The 20,210-nt window shown below is 39.3% G+C and overlaps 2 protein-coding genes across 4 annotated transcripts; both read right to left on the reverse strand.

The window, feature by feature from the left end:
• Positions 8,237 to 12,730, reverse strand: LOC8068173 (RNA polymerase II-associated protein 3). 2 transcript variants are annotated; one of them, XM_021448371.1, is made up of 11 exons: positions 12,311 to 12,730; positions 11,521 to 11,649; positions 11,298 to 11,422; positions 10,926 to 11,047; positions 10,759 to 10,841; positions 10,501 to 10,599; positions 10,118 to 10,231; positions 9,301 to 9,492; positions 9,129 to 9,223; positions 8,947 to 9,044; positions 8,237 to 8,715 (listed from the first exon to the last, which is right to left on the reverse strand). In XM_021448371.1, the coding sequence occupies exons 1-11, from the start codon at positions 12,311 to 12,313 to the stop codon at positions 8,582 to 8,584; spliced, it is 1,194 nt and encodes a 397-aa protein (XP_021304046.1). In that variant the 5' UTR covers positions 12,314 to 12,730; the 3' UTR covers positions 8,237 to 8,581. The 2 variants fall into 2 exon arrangements, with proteins under 2 accessions (XP_021304046.1, XP_002440525.1); XM_002440480.2 differs by having other exon boundaries at positions 9,301 to 9,489; positions 12,311 to 12,729.
• Positions 14,839 to 20,111, reverse strand: LOC8068174 (eyes absent homolog 4). Of its 2 annotated transcripts, none has more exons than XM_002440481.2 (6): positions 19,787 to 20,111; positions 18,359 to 18,608; positions 17,847 to 18,014; positions 16,620 to 16,713; positions 15,768 to 15,923; positions 14,839 to 15,507 (listed from the first exon to the last, which is right to left on the reverse strand). In XM_002440481.2, exons 2-6 carry the CDS (start codon positions 18,599 to 18,601, stop codon positions 15,257 to 15,259), a joined length of 912 nt encoding a protein of 303 aa, XP_002440526.1. In that variant the 5' UTR covers positions 18,602 to 18,608; positions 19,787 to 20,111; the 3' UTR covers positions 14,839 to 15,256. The 2 variants fall into 2 exon arrangements, with proteins under 2 accessions (XP_002440526.1, XP_021303979.1); XM_021448304.1 differs by having other exon boundaries at positions 19,737 to 20,111.

Here is a 20,210-nt window from a genome sequence, read left to right on the forward strand (position 1 = left end):
GGTTCTACCAAATGGTTAAAAATGTAATTGGATTCCGGTGGACAGATGATAAGACAAGACAACATCTCCACTTAACTACAAGCTTAGAGCTAAAAAACCCTCGCTCTCCATCGCTCCTCGTTCAATCATCACCAGAATCACTTTTTCACATGCTACCACCCTATTCCCTACTAGAATCAAAGAAATTAGGAGTGAAGTTCAAGAAATAAATAATAGAAAAAAGGCTCCAGTATAAACATCTTCATTGGTGCGCAATCCACTTGTACCCCACAATAATTGATATTCACCGGACCGACAACACCTCCTCGAGTAAAGTCTTCCATGGCGATTTACCCAAAATGGGGATCCCAAATGTCATGAGCAATAGATGTGTAAAGGATCCTGTATTCATGATTCAAAATATCCTTACCAAGCTATATGAAACAGATTTTTGGACGTCCATAGAAATATCACAAAGTGAATCTATAAACGGTGGCTTTATTTGTTAGAAGCACTCTTAGTTGCTTTCATTTTTTGTTTATTGCTTGATGCATTTGTTATTGGATCATTCCCAATGCAAATCGTGTTATTGCATTTTTGTCATGTAGAAGTATATAATATAATGTATTGCCGTTAACCAAGACCAGTTTTGATCCATTTAAAAAAAAGAGCTGGGAATAGAGTACTTGAGGTGCTGTGCCCAGTGCAGAGCTTCTTAAGCTATACTTTCCACTCCAAGTTCCAAATGCCACCACACATGCAAAGCTCTGTCCTGATGGCAAAGGAGGGATTAATAAACTTTAAAACAGCCTGGTGGACTTGTGATTGGCCAGCGAGCTCTATAGACTCAGAGGGAGCAAAAGGATCCAGATGTGGCAAGTCTAGATGATTGATGGCATCCAAAGAGAAAAAGATGGGCTGTCCTGGGGATCATCTGTGCTGAAATAGAGTACGACTGTTGGTGAGCCTGGACCACAAACGGTTTCCCACCAGGACCACAAACTGCCTCCTTGGAAGCACCAACTGCCTCCTACTTGCATCAAACAAAGATCTGTCAGTGGAATTCTTTTCTTCATGTTTCAACTTTTCTGAATTTTTTTTTCTTATATGCACTGTTCTAGTGACTTGTTATGTAAACATATGCTCCCTCCATCCCAAATTGTAAGTCATTCCAAGAATCTTGGAGAGTCAAACTTTTCTAAGTTTGACCAAATTTATATTATAAAATAATAATTATTAGGATACTAACTAAGTATCATTAGATTCTTTCTTAATTATATTTTCATAGTATACTCACTTTACGTTAAAAATTTTAGTATTTTTCTCTATAATTTTGGTCAAACGTGAAAATGCTTTGACTCTCCAAGATTCTCAGAATGACTTACAATTTGGGATGAACGGAGTAACATATAAGGTTCCATTTGATTGTCCTCCTCCTCTAGTTCTGTTGACAACTCCGACGAGGAGTCACACCCTTCTAGACATCGAGCAGAGGAGCCGGAGCTATTTTATAAGTATAGAGGTGGAGCCACATTTTGGTGCTCCATCCTTTCGGCTATGAGAAGTATGACAGAAACCCTCCAAAACATGGTCATAGTATGTCTATGTTTATGATATAAGTGAAAAATAGTGCATGACTATATGTTTGACAATAATAGGTCATAGATATTTATCAAGTGGTGAAAATTGTACATGTTGTGCTAAATTTAGATAGCATGAGACACGTCGATCGAGGATGATATTCTCTTGCTTGAATTAAAGATCATCCGGCATAATTATACATCAATACGAAGTAAAAACCAATAATATAATAATAATTATGCGTTACAATCTTTTAAAGTTTAATGAATTGTCTTGTTTCTCTAGATAAATATCTAAAATATATAATATGTAGTAGACTAGTAGCTGTCTACTCCATAGACCTACTAGTGGTTTTTATAATATATATATATATATATATATATATATATATATATATATATATATATATATAGCTTTTTTAAGAGGAAGAAAAGCTTATCTAGAGAGGGTAAGAAAGAAATAAACCAATAATGCATTATTGGTCAGGCCCTACTTTTTTTTTGAGACATATCTTCAAGACAATGACATCCACTGTCCAAGTCTAGAAGATGAGGGCCTAACCGACGCCACACCTATGTTTTGGTCATCTTGATAACAGATTCACAGTATGGCCGTGCATATGTAACACCGTGGGCAGAGCCATGCTGTTTGACATATTTTGACAAGTTTTGAGAGAATATAAATATTCGAAATCTGCTTTTCCAATGTTGATCTGAATTTTTTGTTCAGTGTGCATATGACGTGGATTGTTAGAGCAAGTTGCCCCCTTTATCTTTTATATGTTTTGTCAAAGGGAAGCTCTGATGGATGGTGATTCTGACCTTGAGACCTCGATTTTGAAAAACAAAAAAGAAAAAGAAAAAGAACTTGAGATCTTCATTGTCTGCTTTTCACCTTTTCAGCAACGAACACACATGGATGCATTTTTTTTGTTTTTGGTACTGTATGAAGCTGCACTGGGCTGCAAAATCTGATGCAGTACGTTCTCACATTCCTCTCAAGAGGTCAAATCACAGTGAGCCTTCGCATCCCAGAAAGCAAACTCCCTCTCCATGACACTGTCGAGAAAATAGACAGAAGATAAGTATCAGGATTGAATAGAGTTCCTGCAGCAGATGAACATACTAGGCATGAGAGTGAACAGAAGAGCTTATCTGACGCTACTCCACCGTCCATGACGGTGCAAAAAAAAAAAAAGTGCCCAATGCAAAAACCTGATTGAGTGTCCAATCCCCATCACCTGCTCTGCTACAGTGATCTAATCCTAGTTTCAGTGGAACTGGCCATTGTTGACTGGATCAAAATCTCAGAACCAACGTACTCCTATATAAATGCAGACTTATCTTGGCAACCAATTTGCCATGTCATTCAAAACTATCATCTCAAATCAACCTCACCTTTCTGCCTTTGTATTGATGCAACTGAAAATTCCATCTCTTTCTCTGGTTTAACTCATGTCTAATCTGATTGTTGGTTTGTTGCAACCGACAAATATAAGACAACTGGCATGTAGTAATAAGGTTTCTCCTAGGCCAAAAAAAGAAGAAGAGATAAGGTTCCTGAATTCTTGGAGAAAATCAATTAAGTTTCTTGCCAAATTGCTGTGGATGAGTTCTGTCATTGTGTGTATTAGCAAAGCCTAATGATTTTTGGAACTTGGAAGATTCCCTCTTTCTTTGAGAGGATGGAACTTGAAATATGGCTACCTTTTTAAGTTCCCGTCAATATTGGGAAAAGCAGGGTCAGGAGCTTGACAAACAAAAGCACAAACCTCTCACTTTGAAATCTCTCATCATTCAGCCATTGACAAGAGCAGTTTTATAATGCTCATCTTAAAGTTCCAAGAAAGCCTAGGGACGTGTGCGTGTCGTAAACTACTGACAAATGGATAGGAGTACTACTATTAATAAACCATTAGCCATGATGTCAGAATGGCAATGAGATCAGCACTCTTATTTATAGTAAGCAAAGCATTACTATAATGCTAGAGTATGTTAAGCATCACTATAACGTTACCTTGAAAGAGGCTAATGACTGCATTTGGAATAGGTATGGCCTGCCTGACGGAGACTCATCTGTCATCTGGTGACGGCCTTCGCTTTTGGTCTAAAAAAATCATTGCTTTGCAACTGCCATGAGCCCATGATACTGCAGTTTGATCTGGTCAAGAATTTCTACAGAGGTTTAGTCCAACCAAAAAAAATTGCTGTAAAATGTTTTACTTTTTTTTTTCAGAAGCATTTTGCATACACAAGCTGAAACTGTCCATTCGTTTGAATGTTTATTAGTGGACAACATTTGAAAGAACAACAGAACAGAAAAAAGGGGGAACAAAATATTGTAAGTGGAAGTGGAACTGATTTTTGTACTTGAGTACAATGGAGGCACATTGTCTCAGGTAGTGTTTATTTGGACAGGGATTCGGTGACTTGCCTTGAGCAAGTCACGGGCAAGTCACGGCGTAACTTACCTCCTCTATCTATTTCTTCAAGGCTTTGTTTAGTTTCCCAAATTTTTTGTAGAATTTTAAATTTTTCATATTCCTCATTATATCGAATTTTATAATACATACATAAAACATTAAATATAGATAAAAAATAATTAATTATATAGTTGTCTAGAATTTGTGAGCCACTAAATATTTTAAGGCTAGTTAGTTTATTATTGGACTTATGTTTTATTGTGCTTTGATAAGCTGCTATCTACATGTCCATTTGAATTATGGACCTGAATTATTGTTTTTATCTTTTTTGAAGCTATGAATTATGCTGCTATTTGCTATCTATGTCCGAAAAAACAACCAAGTCTCATGTGGAGGGCTGGATCTGATTTGGGCCTTGTTTAGTTCCATTTTTTTACAAAATAGACATTGTAGCATTTTCGTTTATATTTAACAAATATTATCCAATCATGGACTAACTAGGCTCAAAAGATCAGTGGCTCGCAAATTACAGGCAAACTGTGCAATTAATTATTATTTTATCTATATTTAATGCTTCATGCATGTATCGCAAGATTCGATGTAACAAAGAATATGAAATTTTTAAAATTTTACAAAAATTTTTGGGAACTAAGGCCTTGTTTAGTTGGCGAATTTTTTTGTGTTTGGCTACTGTAGCACTTTTGTTTTTATTTAATAATTATTGTCTAGTCATGGACTAACTAGGCTTAAAATATTCGTCTCGTAAATTACAGGTAACTATGCAATTAGTTATCTTTTTTATCTAATTCTCCATGTATTTGCCATAAGATTTGATGTCACGGAGAACCTTGAAAAATTTTGAGAACTGAATAAGGTCTAAATAAAGCCTTGAAGGAACGGATGGAGGAGGTAAGTTACACCGTGACTTGCCCTGAATCCCTGTCCTATTTATTTATATCTTCTTCAAGAGTATATGTATATATGTCACCATGACAGGCTTATCATGCTAGCTATGTCCAACAAATGATACAATCATTAGTCTGTCTAAGTATATGTTTGAAATACCTCCATTAGTTTAATTAAGTACTGGGACAGGCATTTTTTGCCCAAAGTAGCAAGGGGATAAACACTAGGATCAAGGAAAAAAGAGGGCATTGCAGCAGATATAGAAAGAGCAAGAACCTACTCCAGGGAATAGATAAATCAACAAGTGGTGACTAAAAGAATGGCAAACACAAAAGATTGTCCGCATATGATAGGTGTTTTTGTCCTTTACTGAACCATTTGTTTATAACTCTGCAAGATTATATATGAGATCAGATTCCCAAACGTAGGTGGAGAGATTTGGACCACCCCAATTTTATAGTTTGATTCTCATGCAGCAGGTACCGTTTGCGGCATTAAACTATGGTAGGGCCTTATCTTTGCTGATGACTCCCTTCAATTTTCTAGTGGAAAAGGAGAGGCAGCTTTCTTAAGCATGGGCCTCAGCTACTAGTTGGGTTGGGTCACACCAGTTCAGTAATGTGCTCTTCATTATTCAGAAGTCACCAATTCTGTTTTTTTTTTCTCTCCTCTCGGTTCAAACCTTAACAGCCTACCAGCACAAATCAAATCTCTAGCTCAGATTTAGAATGGACTTATCAACAGAAAATATGATTGAGTGAAAACTACTCTCTCCTTTCCAAATTGTATGTTGTTCTAGCTTTTCTAAAACATAACTTTTATTATGTATGTTGTGAATAGCTTCGTGTAAGAAAGTCTAATTTTCTTATGTTCTAATTTTTTTATGTACAGAACTTTCTTTTTACTCATACCTTGACATAGTGTATATCCAGGTGCGTAGTATTACCTTTTCTTATAAATTCGGCCATAATGTATCTTGACTTAAGACAACTTTAGGAATTGATTTATTCAAGACAGAGGGAGTATGTGATATTCGGAATGGTATTGTTTAGCGCCACTTCCGATTCAGCATGATTGTGCAAGAGAAGTTTGCTGAAGCAGGACACGCAATGTCAAACTTTCGGCAATGTATAGTATAATTTAATGTATCAATAATAGCAACGTGAGTGTAGATGCAAATGCAAAACACCATTATTGTGGAATCTGCAGGACAAAATGAAGCTGTCCAAGAGCAAGATTACTTATTCAAGCTTCAAAACAACACAAAATATAATGATGGTGATCATGAAATGGAGGTAGCACTCCGTAGAAGAAAAACGAAAAGAAAGAGAAAGGAGTAGCTAAAAGCATGGCTCTTTCGGTCTTTCCAGAGGAAAGCTACGTTTCAGTATTCAAACACTAATGATGATTCGAGGTCGAGGTGAGCTTCATCATCTATAAAGAGAGGACGACGACAACACGGCTGTTTTAAAGCTACTGGTGGTTTTGCTTGAAGGTTTGTTGAGGTAGAAGAAATTAATCATGCATATAAACAGCATCCTGATTCCTGAAAGGGAGTGGCCACGCTTTATCACTTGATTCATGTAACTTTCAATCAAGAACAAGGCATGCATAGACTAAAACTGCGATTGTGCTTACCCAATTCAAGCATGGCGTCACAAAGAACAGACAGCAGGGCAGGGGCGAGCAAATAAACCACCAGTAGTTCCTAGCAGTGTAGACTGACATGTGATTCTTGGTTCTTGTTGAATTGTAATCACTAATCAGTGTAGCCCAAGGTCGTCCTGGAGGAGGACTGCATTTGTGGTGAGACGTGAGAGAGAAAGTATAGACAGCACATTTATACTGTCACACATTTCTGCCTAGCGAGGAACAAGCTGCGGATCAGAGGAGGGAACAGATCATGATACCAGTGCCTGCCAAAGCAAGCTTCTCCCTGATCGTCAACGGCGAGGCATCGACAAGAAAAAGGAAGATGGAGAGATGTAGCCCAAGTTTATCCGGATCATCATGGCGTGAATAGTCGGCGAATTCCCCGCATTCCGTTGGCCCACGTCAATTTCACAGTTGGTATTCTTGATTAGAGCAACTCCAACAGATATGCTATCCATATTATCTAGGTTATTTTTGTATTTTTAAAGCAAAAATTAAAGTCTAACAGGTGTGCTATCTGGTTTGCTAAAATAGCAAGTTTGCTATTCCTAAACTTTCGCTTGTCATATATAACATGTCGTCCTCACTAGCTATCCTATACTAAGGCTGTTGTGGAACTCTATGCTTTGAGTAAGTTTTTTATTTTACACAATGACTAAATCTTTTAGTTTAGAATATAGTTTTACTTAGTCTCTTGGAGATGCTCTTAAGACTGCATTCTTTTGTTTCTTAATACTAGTTTGCTTTCTTTTTCTTTTCATTTTTTCCTGCCATAAAATCTACTACTCCCAATTCTCTTTTACTAGCATAATTTTTTATTTCCCTAATTTCACATGCTAACTCCGGATACTGCAAACATCCTGATCCTGGTCCTGGCAGGCTAGGCCCAAAACAGATGGTGGGCGCCAGCGACAGGGACAATTATGGCAGACAAGGCTATTGGGCCGAGCATGTCGTGGGCTGGGACGAAGAGATAGAGCATGGGAGTCTATGGTGATCACCTTTTCCTTTCTCTTTTCTTGAGATTTTTCATTTACAGGATCTTTATTCCCTTAAATATAATAACAGAGGTATATATATCCTATTTGAAGAAACTCCAGTGGTTTAATTTGGTTCACAGAAGCCACATCTGCAAGTTGCAACTTGCAAGCACAGCGAGTCCAGACAGCAGCAGCATCACTGCTTTGGAAGCGTAGAGAGGCTTTTGCAGACCTCGGTTCCAACACACCGAGCTCAGGCCACCCAAAAACCAAAAATTTTTTAAAATTTTTCATCACATCAAATTTTGCGACCCATACATAAAGCATTAAATATAAATAAAAATAAAAACTAATTACATAGTTTGTCTGTAAATTACGAGACAAATCTTTTAAATCTAGTTACTCTATGATTGGACAATATTTATCAAATAAAAACAAAAGTGCTAAGTATCAAAATTCAAAAACCTTTTGATCAAAACAAGGGCTCAGTGAGGACAGGGTGGTTAATGGCTGCAACTCTGAACTTCCAGCTACTTGTTTTATTTCTACACCTAGCAGCTACTTGTTTTATTACACCTAGCAACTACTAGGACGCAGCATCATCCAGTGGTTTGCAATTTGATCATTCGGAACACACAAGCGGTTTGCATGATCGGAAACAGGATGTTCAGGAGAAGGTTGCGGTGTGTGGACAGGTGAGGATCGTCACAAGGACTAGTACAAACATCTGGGCTTGGAGTTAGTGTACAATGTGCCAGCGTCAGGAATCCGGCAAACCAGCATACAATGTGGAAGGAGGAGCACAAGGCCAGGTTACAGTAGCAGCAGGCACAACACAACGACCCTTTCATCTCAGCAAGAATATCACAACCATTTGCAGGCTTGCAGCCGTCACATGTTCCTACACTAAATGCTTCAAGTTCGCTAAATCCCATGGGCTTAACATTTGACAAGCACTCCAGAACAGATGGATGCAAAAAGATCAGTGGGGAAGCCAGCAGAAGGTTTTCTAATCATCAGTCTTTACATCATCATCATCATTGATTTAATTTAATTTAATTTAACTCGAAGTGAGCATGCTATCCTGCCATCCTCCCGGAATGTATCTGCCTCGCAGCTGCCTAAGAGCTTCCATCTGATCATCAGCCGATGCCTTTTCAGCAAGGAATACTTGATCCCATATCTTCCTCAGTTCTGAGCATCAATTAGAAATGTTCATCAAAGGCTGTTGTGGAACTATTGGACAACAAGAAAATATATAACCTCTAATGTGCACTTTCAACTCAAATCATCCAAAGGACAGCACAACTTATTCACCAATTCCTTTTATCGTTTAATCAGTATATACAAGTGGCGCCAACTCTAAAAAATAGCCAAACACGATGGGGAAATAAAAAGGAATTCAGTGGCACAAGTTCAACTCACCAGATTTGTGCATGGATGAAAGGCACATGATTATCAAGTCAAAGCGTGGAACTCGAGCCAAATTCTCCAAAATACTGACAGCTAATGCCGTATCATCCCTGAGTATGTAAACAATAGTTATATATAGCACCCATGGTCCCAGACTGGCATAGGGCAAAAGGACATATAACAAGTGAACCTACCGGAAAATTGAGGCTGAACACTTCACGATGTCAATAAGAAAAGGTGCAGAAAGTGCGTTCTTGAAAATCTCTGGTAAGCTTGCTGGTGGAATTGACTGCTTGAAAACAAACAGGCAGGAAGTTACACATAAAACAATGGTGCCAGTAAAAACAAAGTTTGGTGGAAATGAACCTTTAATAACTGTATTTGCTGGGCAGTGTCATCAGAAAGAGCTCTCCAAGAAACCTCAAAGTCATAAGCTGTTTTTGGCGTCTTAACGCTTTTCACAGTGCTGGCCATATACCGTGAAGCAGCACGAGCTGCAAGATCTTGAACTGAAACTTCTGGCCCAGGCTTCAGGTTAGCATCCCGACCTTGGGTCTGCTGCATCAAGTGTTGAACATGTAACACACGGAAACAGCAATAGTTCCAACAAACTGTGAAAAAACAGACACATCTGTGCCATTGCAATTGCAGCAATCTCTTAAAATGTTAAACAACATGATCCTCGATACAGAACTCTTAAGAGTATAGTCAGTTAAACAATAAACATGATCCAGAACCCTTAAGAGAATTCAGTTGTGTATTTCCAGCTTGCAGTGGGTTGTGCCAGGTTCTCCAATCACCAAAACCATCATGCTCCACTCCAATGTGAATAGCACATAGCTCAAATGGTCTTCTCTCATTGAAATGGGAGGTCATCTATTAAAAGCTAATTATATTAAGTTATTCCCTTATTTTGGTTCCAGATTGATGTGTGAATGTGAGAACTCTAACAAATACATGGCAAGTTATTCCCTTATCCAAAGGAATCAGTTTTTTTTCCAAGCAAAGTAATTAAATACACATTGCATCTCAGAAATATTGTAAGAAGAACTGCCCAAATGGCATGCTGAGTACATCCTATTGTACAGATAAGTGAACTTGCCATGGTATGACAACTAATACCAACACAGATACCACAGATTGTGGGTATTATAATGGTCAGAAAGGATACAGAAATAAAGACCTGTATGGTATTGTCATTGATGATGACTCCAGATCCTCCGTTAGACCTGCCGCTTGCACTCTCTCTGATCTTCATTGCATCTCCAACAGGCGGATCAACTTCCATGATAGTGTCCTGTAGAATTATAATCGGACATCAGGTATATACGTTCAACAAAATAAACAAGCAACAGCCTAAACAGATATTCAGAGGAATCAAGAATGCGACCAACTCCTTAAGAAACACAGCAAAGGCCCTTGTTCAAAAGGGCGAAGTCATGACATGCACACTATGTTTAGGCAATGAAGTTACTAGCAAACTGTATTCAACTGATATTATTAAACATATCAATTGTCCATAAAAAAATAACTACTATGGCACTGTATAACTGGAGCTGAATCTACCTTCTGGGAGATAGTCGGTGGGTGAGAAGTGACATCAGCAGTTTTAGCAATTCCAGAAACTGCACGTTTAGCTGGTGCTGGAACCTTTTTAGCCATTTTCTGCAGAATTAATAAGCTCATCAGTGCTATCCATCTCAAAAGCCCATGTTTTATCATTGTTACAGTTAAATGAGCGAAAGTGAAATTTATTACCAAAGAGTAGTAAATTGCTAACATCTAAGATGTAAGGTGAAACATTTTGAAGTAGAGTTTCTTCACCTCCATGTGCAAAGCTTTTATCTCAGAATACTGCTTCCTTAGCTCTGGATTGTTTGGATCAAGACTGATGGCAAATTCAGCATCTATAAACATAATTGGTTTACAACACAGGTCAATATTCAGAAAGTATATAAAAAAAAAGAAAGAAGGGCTATAGCATGGAATACCTTCCATTGCCTCCTTAAGCTTCCCAAGTTCTTTTCGTGCAGTAATTCGGCGTGAGTATGCTTTAATATAGCGATCATCCAGATTCAGAGCTTCAGTGCAATCGTCCTCTGCCTCCTTGAACCTGATGAATTCCATATCTATAATATAAGACTTCACTAGAAAGCAGCTCTTGGAAACATAACTTCCAGGTTCCACAGGACATAGCAGGTAAAAACATATATGCCTTATTCAGCAGTCTCAAATTGCTGGTTCCAACCAAAATATGGTTTCAGGTTCAATGGAGATGGGGTACTTCCAGTAAAAGCAGAACAAATGAAGAAACGACATAAGGTGAAGAGAATGCATACAGTCAGTGTCTCAGAGTAACTTGCCTTCTTAGTTTAAGATATGCCATAGCTCTATTTGCAAATGTGACTGCTGTAGGAGACAGCCCAATACTTCTGGAATAGCACTCAATAGCATCAGCGAACTTCTTCTGTTTGAAATATTCATTTCCCTGGAAACAAAACACAGGAAACAACAGGTCTAGCTTCACCAAAGCTTGTTTTTGCAACAGCCTACAAAGTTGCAGCAAAATGGACTGAGTATTCCAACCTGCTCCTTTTCTGATGTAGCATCTGGCATTGGTTCGTCATTTAAGTAGCTTGAGTACTTCATATTGTACAGATCACGGAAACTTTTAGTGGAAGTTCCTGAGGTCCCAGAAGATCTCGCCTTATATTCCTGCAGGGGTATTTTTCACTTCTAAGTCGACCAAAATTAGGAATGCCAAGCTACCATGCCCAGCTCAACAAAAATGGAGTGGGCAAGGCTCAAGGAGTCAAGGCTGCAATACAAATTTTAGTTTCAAAGAAACAACTACAGATATAAGTTCAAATTTTGGATACATGTCATCTCTGGCAATCACATAGGGGATAAACTCGAAGAACTGCTTAAGTAAGTTAAATTAAGGTAGTCAACAAGTCCCAGTAGATCTTCCCTTATATTCCTGCAGGGGTATTCTTCACTTTTAAGCCAGAGGTCTAAAATTAGGAATGCCAAGCTAACATGTCCAGCTCAAAAAAAAACGGAGTGGGCAAGGCTGCAATAGAAATTGAAGTTTCAAAGAACCAACTACAAATATAAATTGAAATTTGGACACGTGTCATTTCTAGCAATCACATAGGGGATAAACTCGAAGAACTACTGGTTAAGTTAAATGGGGGTAGTCAGCAAGCAAAATCTCCACATTCAAAAATCTGTATTAACCCGAAACGCAAAAGGAGACAGTCAATTTATATATTACAAATCCGCATTTGGCACATCCACTGGATTCCACTAGCTATCTAAACCACTTGACTAAGAGCAGTCAACTGAGGAGGGGACAATCTATGAGTGTTCTTACCATATCGCGGCCGCCTCTCGCTCCCAAATCACAACCCCAAACTCTGCGGGTTTGGTCACCCAATCAGCCCCTGAAACACCGGCGGAGCCAAGGCCCGGCCACCCTGGGCAGCTGGCCGGGCTCCCACGGTACAGCAGAGGCGGGAGGGGAGAGGGACGTGCGTACGCAGGGTCGCCGGCCGGTGCGCGGAGGACGGAGTCGAGGGCGCGAGGCGACTGGTGAGAGGCGGGAGGGGGAGCCGCCGACGCCGCCGCCGAGCCTGGGACTGCCTCTCCGTCGCTGGACGCCGCCAAGGGGGAGCCGCCGACGCGCGGAAGAGACCGAGCCCTGAGCGCGAGTGCGGAAGGAGCAGAAGATCTGCGCTGAGGGACCGAGCCTGAGCGGCGCCGCGAGGAAGATGTAGCGTCGGCGCTGCGCTGCAAGGAGCCGGCGGTGTGCGCTAAATAAAAGCCCATACACTTTTTTTTTTCTCTCTTTTCTTTTTCATTTAATTTTTTAGCCACTTTCTTTTTTTTCTAATATTTTTTAACAAATTAGCACCTATATACTTAATATCTATATATTTATTAAAATAATATATGTTAGAGATTATACTAGTGTCTCCAGTTTCCAATCACATAACATTGTGACATAATAATTTCTCTAAAAATATTTTTTAAAATACAAATCCTATTAGGGGAAATTATGAAAATTTTCCCTCACACCTTCCCTATAAAAAGGAAAGAGGGGAGATAAATAAAGATTTATGTATTCATTTGCTCTTACTCAACTCCTCTCTACTCTCTTCTCTATTTATTCGGTTTAAGATCAAATTATAATGTCTACTACATCACAAAACGAGATTAGGAATGCTTAAACTTAGTCAACGAATTACTGCTCGTTTTTATAATCTCGTGTTATGTTTGTCTTGTTAGTATTAGTATAACATTATGCACATGCTTCATAAAACTTTCTACCTCTACCCTGAAATCCATAGAAAAAAAACCAAAAAATATAAAAGAGAACTCACAGAACCGCCGCACGTAGAATCAGCCTACAGCGGTGGTGGGCGGCGAACAACGCCTATTCAGATTAGGGAAAGGTGAAGCAGTGGACTATGGGGGAGTAGTCCTGCTCAAGATAGAAGCAAAATAGAGTGTTAGCACCTGTACTACGCGCCGCCGTCAATAAAAGGCTTCCACGACCACGAGCTAGGAGGGAGGGCTCAAGAGAGGAGCTGGAGGCGACTTTCCGTTGCGGAGTGTCGAGCCACGAGGAAGGGCTCGAGAGAGGAGGTGGAGGCGGCTTTCCATTCCAGAGCTGTCGCCCCCGACCGTCGGAAAACAAAGGAAGGGAACACTCTACCTTTGGACTCTGGTTGCTTTGCTGCTAGGTTTTGAGTTGTGGGCTTGTGGCCCTTATGGACTTTAGTTTTGGGCACCTGAATTTTGAGCGTAGTAACTTCTTTTAAACGACTCAAATGATTTTAATCAATTTGCTAAAAATGATTTTAATCTTAATGAAATAGAGAAAAAATTGCAGGTAAGTTTTTTTTTCTTATAATTGTTTTCCGTTACCCACAACTTTTTAAAGACGCATCCTAAAAAAACTTTTTAGAGTCTCTCTGGTAGTATGATTTTTCGAAGTCTGTTAAACAGAGAATAATAATAGGTTATTTCTCAAATTTAGCAGATACAGGGTCTATTTTTATAACTTGCACTAAAAATTGTATTAGAAAATTTAGTCGATGCCACTACTATTAGGATCGTCATGTAAAATATTGCCACCATATATAACCATTTCTACTTGAAACATGTTTTTCTATATTATAGTCAAAGTTGTTTTGTTTTGTAGACCATCATGATTCCTCACTGGGTTTATGTAACTTTTGCTATGTACTTATTTATACACTAAAATGAAGGGGTACTATTTAGTGATTGTTTCCCTCTTTTTCCTATTTAGGGGTTGTTTAGTTCCCATGGAATCCAAAATGCAAAATGCCAACTAATTTGGAGTGATGAAATACAAAATACCAAAATTTTCAGAGTCATGTTTAGTTCCATCCAAAATGCAGAATTTATTATTGTCATGAAGCCTTTTGAGGCTCATTTTGGGTTTTTCTGGCCTCTTGAAGCCAAAAATCCAAAATGGAGAATAACTACCTTTTCGCCAAAAATTTTGCATGGTGTTTAGTTCCATTTTGTAAAATGATGGGCCAAAACCCAAAAAAATTTTGAAAAAAAATGGGAACTAAACACCCCCTTAATATTTAAATCGAATGGAAATGGAAATTTAAGAAAACCTGGATTTTGCCCTGCCATAGTATATCTACTGAAGCATTTTTTTTTTCATAAATTTCATAACCTTAAACTCAATATCACTGTGGCATACATTTGGGCGTAACGATGAAATATGATCTAACTAGCATAGCTGCATAGGCATTGTCGCCTGTCTCCTCCTGTGCTGGTGAACTATGAGTTACGTATATATCAAAACAAAATTATGAAGTACTGTCATGACATTTCCAACTGAACACATGGACAGTAGACTGGCTAGAACATCGCAACACAAATAGCCTAACTTATGGTTCTAATCTCCCAGAATAATGCATGTACCACATCCTGTTTAAACAAGCGGTCGCATCCACCTATAAACCTAATATGAAGCATATATACACACACAGAAATTGAAAATGGCAAATTGGCAATGCACAACATGGGAAATAATGCCCGGACAATACACAATTGCCTGAATCACAGTAACATGGAAACACAGGACAGGATCTATGACAAGAACTAGTATGACTCTTATTTATCACACCTGCCTCCTAATTCGCCAAGGTAAAGATCGAGGGAGGACGACATGTTCCTTTCCCACGACGTCTCTTTGCTTACAGGTTTCCTCAAACAAGAGCTCCATGGGTGCTGGAGGTCAGAGGAGAAACACAGAACCAACATGAATCGTTGGTCAACCATCTTTGCTTGATGACTCATATATCACATCCATGTAGGTCTGCACTGTGGGCATGTCTAGGCCAGGGAACCTGTGATGGGCTTCGGGGCGGAACTCAATCTTGATGAATGGCCATTTCATGATCTGTGCAGCAGTGCATTCTTCATGCCCGTCACCGATTGCACAGAAGCGGACATTTGGACCATCAAAGCGCTCCTTGATCCATTTGAAGCACTGCAGCTTACCCACTTCCCATGAGCTATAAACTGCAAAACACAAGCAAACTGTTATTACCAACTTCATGTATTTGTTTACAACTAACCACATGGACTTTATGTATGGTCTGATACAAATAATGCAACTAGCAGATAGATTAGTAATGTTATTTTCCATGGACATCATTTTGTCAAACAGAGAAAGCCAATATCACTAATCGTCTAATCTCATTCTGTCATTCATGGCTTGCAAAGTGCCATATACAACAGGAAGTAAGTGCATCAAGGAAAAATTGGAGGCATTTGCATACCATTATCAGACGAGACCACATCATCCAAGCGATACAGCAAACATTTGGCAAGGCTTGGAATCAGTGACCCTGATGTAACTATGCAATTGATGCTTGAAGACTTGGCAGTAGGTGCTGATGCTGATTTGCCCAATGCTTCTTCCAATAGCTTATGAGCTGCATGATAGGAGAATAATGTTCAAGAATCTAATGATAAAAAAGATAAGATTTGAATTAGACACTAGTCCACAAATTTCAGTAAGTTTATGAACCCAACCACAAGCCAAGCTAAATCTACAGTTCAGTGTTTAGACCCTTTTTATTGGTGGGGAAAACGCTATTGCGCTAACAAGCGTGTCAGCAGGGGAGAAAGCTGTGACCAAGGTAACAGGAGCATGTGTGCTGCGTGCAAGCATTATACTATTATAAAGAAATAGATATGCCGGATGGTTGTCAAGCATCAATTCAACTCTTAACACAATGAACCCTCCATAGCATTCCAAGTACTTCATGTGTACAGACTAATGGGGAAAAACAATGGATAAATTCTTCAGTTCACTAATGGAAGCAACAATCTCCAGTAAGCTGGACACATATTGTAAATCAGATGAGGGCTATATTCATACTATATGATTATGTAATACTAAGTTCTGGAAGATTGTCCACAGTTGTAAGATCTTATAGCTTAGATGATAGTAGCTCATATTTGGTATCATCAACAAAACTGAAAGACCTAATACTTTTCTCCACTAACTCTAATTAAGTAATTAGAAAATCAGAAGCACATTGGAGATGAAATAAGAAATATGCCTATTGTCAACGTAAAAGATAAATAATTTTTTTTTTAAAAAAAACTAGTTCAAATGAGAATACCTGAAGACAGCCAGCCATCAGTATATTTGTCAGTCAAACTGTACTGATCATTGCAGACTTTGACCATGTGTTGGTCCAGAATCTTTTCCAAACCCTGGAAGCACAAAAATAGCCCAATTTAGCAATCACAGACATTCCATTGATAAGTATTGTCACAAAAGCAATAGAATGACATAAGAACAATACAAAAGCAACATAATTAGTCATGATGAAGAGGAGGAATGATATAGCAAGCTTGGTCTTGGTGGATGATGATGTTTGCTTATCTGTTGAGCCTTCCTATGTGAACTTTTGGCCAGAATTAGCGAGTCGTTTTAGGAGTATGAGTTGTTTACTTCTTACTGGATGTTGTTCTTTTTTAGCTCTCTGGTATCTGTCTGTGGGCCGCCTGGTTACGGCTTTTGGTTTAGGAAATATGAGTTGTAAGGGTCCTGAACTGTCTTTTTCTGCCTTCTGATACACTCTCATGTGCTGTATTTCCGTTGCGAAAACCAATGGAAATGGGGAGATTCCTCGGGTTGAAAAAAAGCAACAGAAAGGTTCTTAAGAATAAGAACAATACAAAAGCAACAGAAAGGTTCTTGTCTGATAATAATAATGCTCTGAAAATATTCCCAGTACTGAATTTTTCGGATCCAATTACGTACCATTACTAAACTATTTTTTTCACTAAAACCAGAACTCCCTCACAGAAGGGCTTTCAGCAATGCATGCAGCCCCAGTGCATTCTGAGGAAGGGAACCTTCATATGTTTAGGAGATCGAGCTAGAAAGTTCAGCTGCCCCTAATATTGTAATCTACAAGATGGCAGACTTTTTTACATATTTCCTGGCATCCAGCTTGATATAAGATTATACTCAAAACCCATTTGACACAGTGTAGCAACTCATAAGTATACAGGAGTGACCGCATACCACCGCATATATGCTACACAGAAAACACATACACTTCTTACCATAGGCACACATCTAATAAATGAGAGTTACAGTACTTCACTACAAGAGTGACCTGAGCACTGCATCCCGCTATATATTTACAAAGTTCGCTCTTGAATACATTCATAGAGTTCCTGTTGCAAGGTTGTCATGTAACTTTCCATATCAAGTAGAAATGCAATAACATGCACACCATAAAGAGAAAAACAGATACCAAACTAAGTCATCTTATTAAGGAAACCCTTTAAAGAAAATATTGCGAGATAAGGTAATTCTTGTGACAAACTGACACCTTTGCATATTTCTCTCCAATAGCACGATGCCTGTAAGCAAGCTTCTTTTTGTTCGCATCATCATAGGGTGAACTAAAACTGTCAGCCTCAAAATCATATGAGGTCAAGTCTCTCCCATCATCATATTCATTCAAAGCATTGAGATAGGGTTCATTGTAGTTCTCAATCTGTATTAGTGCGAAAACGACCAGATTAGTTGAAAAAATAATAAAGAGATGAGCATAAAAAAGAGAAACAGCATGTCCAAAAAATAAACAGCTAAATGACTTATGCAGAATTGTGAAGGAAACAATGGGCAGTAACTGAGCAGGCAAGCTAGATGAATGATGTGAAGTACAATGTCATCGAAAATTTCATCTAAAGGAAAAATAAAAGTTTCAAAGGGATAATCCTAACAAATTTGTGTATATTTTGATATGTAGTTCTGGAAAATATAAATGGCATACCATTTGTTCTTGATCTAGTAGGTAGTTGACATGTATGGCAGTACCGAGTTTAGGTGCTAACTGACCTCCTCATAAAAGAAGTGCTCATCACAGAGTTCAAGAATGAGGTTCTCCCATCGCTTCCCTATTTCAGTACTTTTCTCACGATCCTTGAGGCCATCAAAAGCCCCAGCATATGAGCCATCCAGAAGTGACTTGAGCAAAATTAGTGTCTCATCCATGTCCCATATGTACACATTCACAGGCTGCTCCGTCACGGCATCAGTTGAAGCTTGGCCGGTAACCAAAGCAGGAACAGTCTCATCCATTTTACTCCTGTTATAAGATCAGACACGTCATGCTGGAATCCAAAATTACAGGCAACAACCTAAAATCAGATGATTTCAATTTAGCATGTCATGAAAACGTGCCCCTGACGGTTACAAAATTACTATTTGTGCACAACATATTATTGCCGGAACATGATATGAGGTGGCATATTTGATAACGGAGCTTCAAAAGAAAAGTGATACACAAACCATCCAAAATCAAGGAGGAGACTCTATTTCTAGCACTCTACGCAACGATAATTCGTTCTTAGACATGTGACAAGACCTGCCTAATACGACAGCATGATAAAGGGCTTCCCTGACAGATACTAACTGATCTGGCCTACTGAATCCCTCCACACAATTGGCAGCGACCGTGTGCTCCTGACAGTTATAGAATCTACTATTTGTGCACGGCATATTGCAAGAACACGAATGAGACATCGTATCTGATCCTGAAATTTCAAAACAGAAAATGATACACTAACGCGACAAAAATAAGGAAGGGGCACTTTAACTGTCGAAACATAAGGATGATTCATTTGTCAGCCTAATTCGACAGCATGATAGACTGAATTCGCTGACAGTTACTAACTGATCCAGTGTACCGGATCCCCCGTCAAATAGGCTGCGATCACGTGTGCACTGCTTGTCCCTCCAGAACCCCTAATTGTCCATTCTACTCTAAAACGAAGAGCAAGATATGAGGCATCTTATCTGATCCTGAAACTCCAAAACAAAAAAAGATACACGAGCCCGACAAAAATCAGGAAGGAGCAGTTTTAACTGTCTAAATATAAGGATGATACATACACTGGATCACTGACAGTTACTAACTGATCCGGTGTACGGAATCCCTCCACCAAATAGGCTGGGATCGAGTGTGGACTGTTCGCTTCCCACCATACCCCCAATTGTCCATTCTACTCCACATGTCACCAGTCACCACAGAAACATCTGCAGCTGGTAGTAACGCTACAGATGCCATGGCTAAGAAATAGACTATCTCACACCCGGGGGCGAAACATGTACACCCGATAATTTTTTCGCGAAAGAATCTTAGGCATAATAATACATGTATATACTTAGTATAATCAGGTGAGATCCAAATACAAATAACCACATACTAGCTTACATTAGGGCTTGGGCGCTCAGTTTCGCACAGCAGGAAGGGGGTGGGCACACCTGATGGGTGCTCGTCGCGGGTGAAGTGCCCGAGGAAGACCTGGCGAAGGGCCCGACGAAGACCTGGGCACCTGACGTTGGCGTAGGGGCGGAGGCAGAGCTCGTCCAGTCGTCGCCGTCAGCAGTAAAGGCGGAGCGAGGGAGAGAGCGCTGGCCCTGTCCTCGCGATGAGGCCCGTGGTGATGAGATGCAGCGAAGTGAGGGGGAAGTTTGCGAATTGGGGAGAGGAAATCAGTCAGGATGGGGAGGATGAAGACGAACAGCAGCTGCAGCTGCTGCTGACGGGAAAGGCAGTTCGTTGCTTCGGAACAAAACCCTTTTTTTTTTTGGTTTTGAGTGAAACATCCGAGGCCTTGTTTAGTTTAAAAATTTTTTGTAAAATTTCCAGATTCTCCATCACATCAAATGGACAGAGCATTAAATA

The sequence above is a fragment of the Sorghum bicolor genome, chromosome 9, assembly GCF_000003195.3.
Source record: "Sorghum bicolor cultivar BTx623 chromosome 9, Sorghum_bicolor_NCBIv3, whole genome shotgun sequence".
NCBI classification, from domain to species: Eukaryota; Viridiplantae; Streptophyta; class Magnoliopsida; order Poales; family Poaceae; genus Sorghum; species Sorghum bicolor.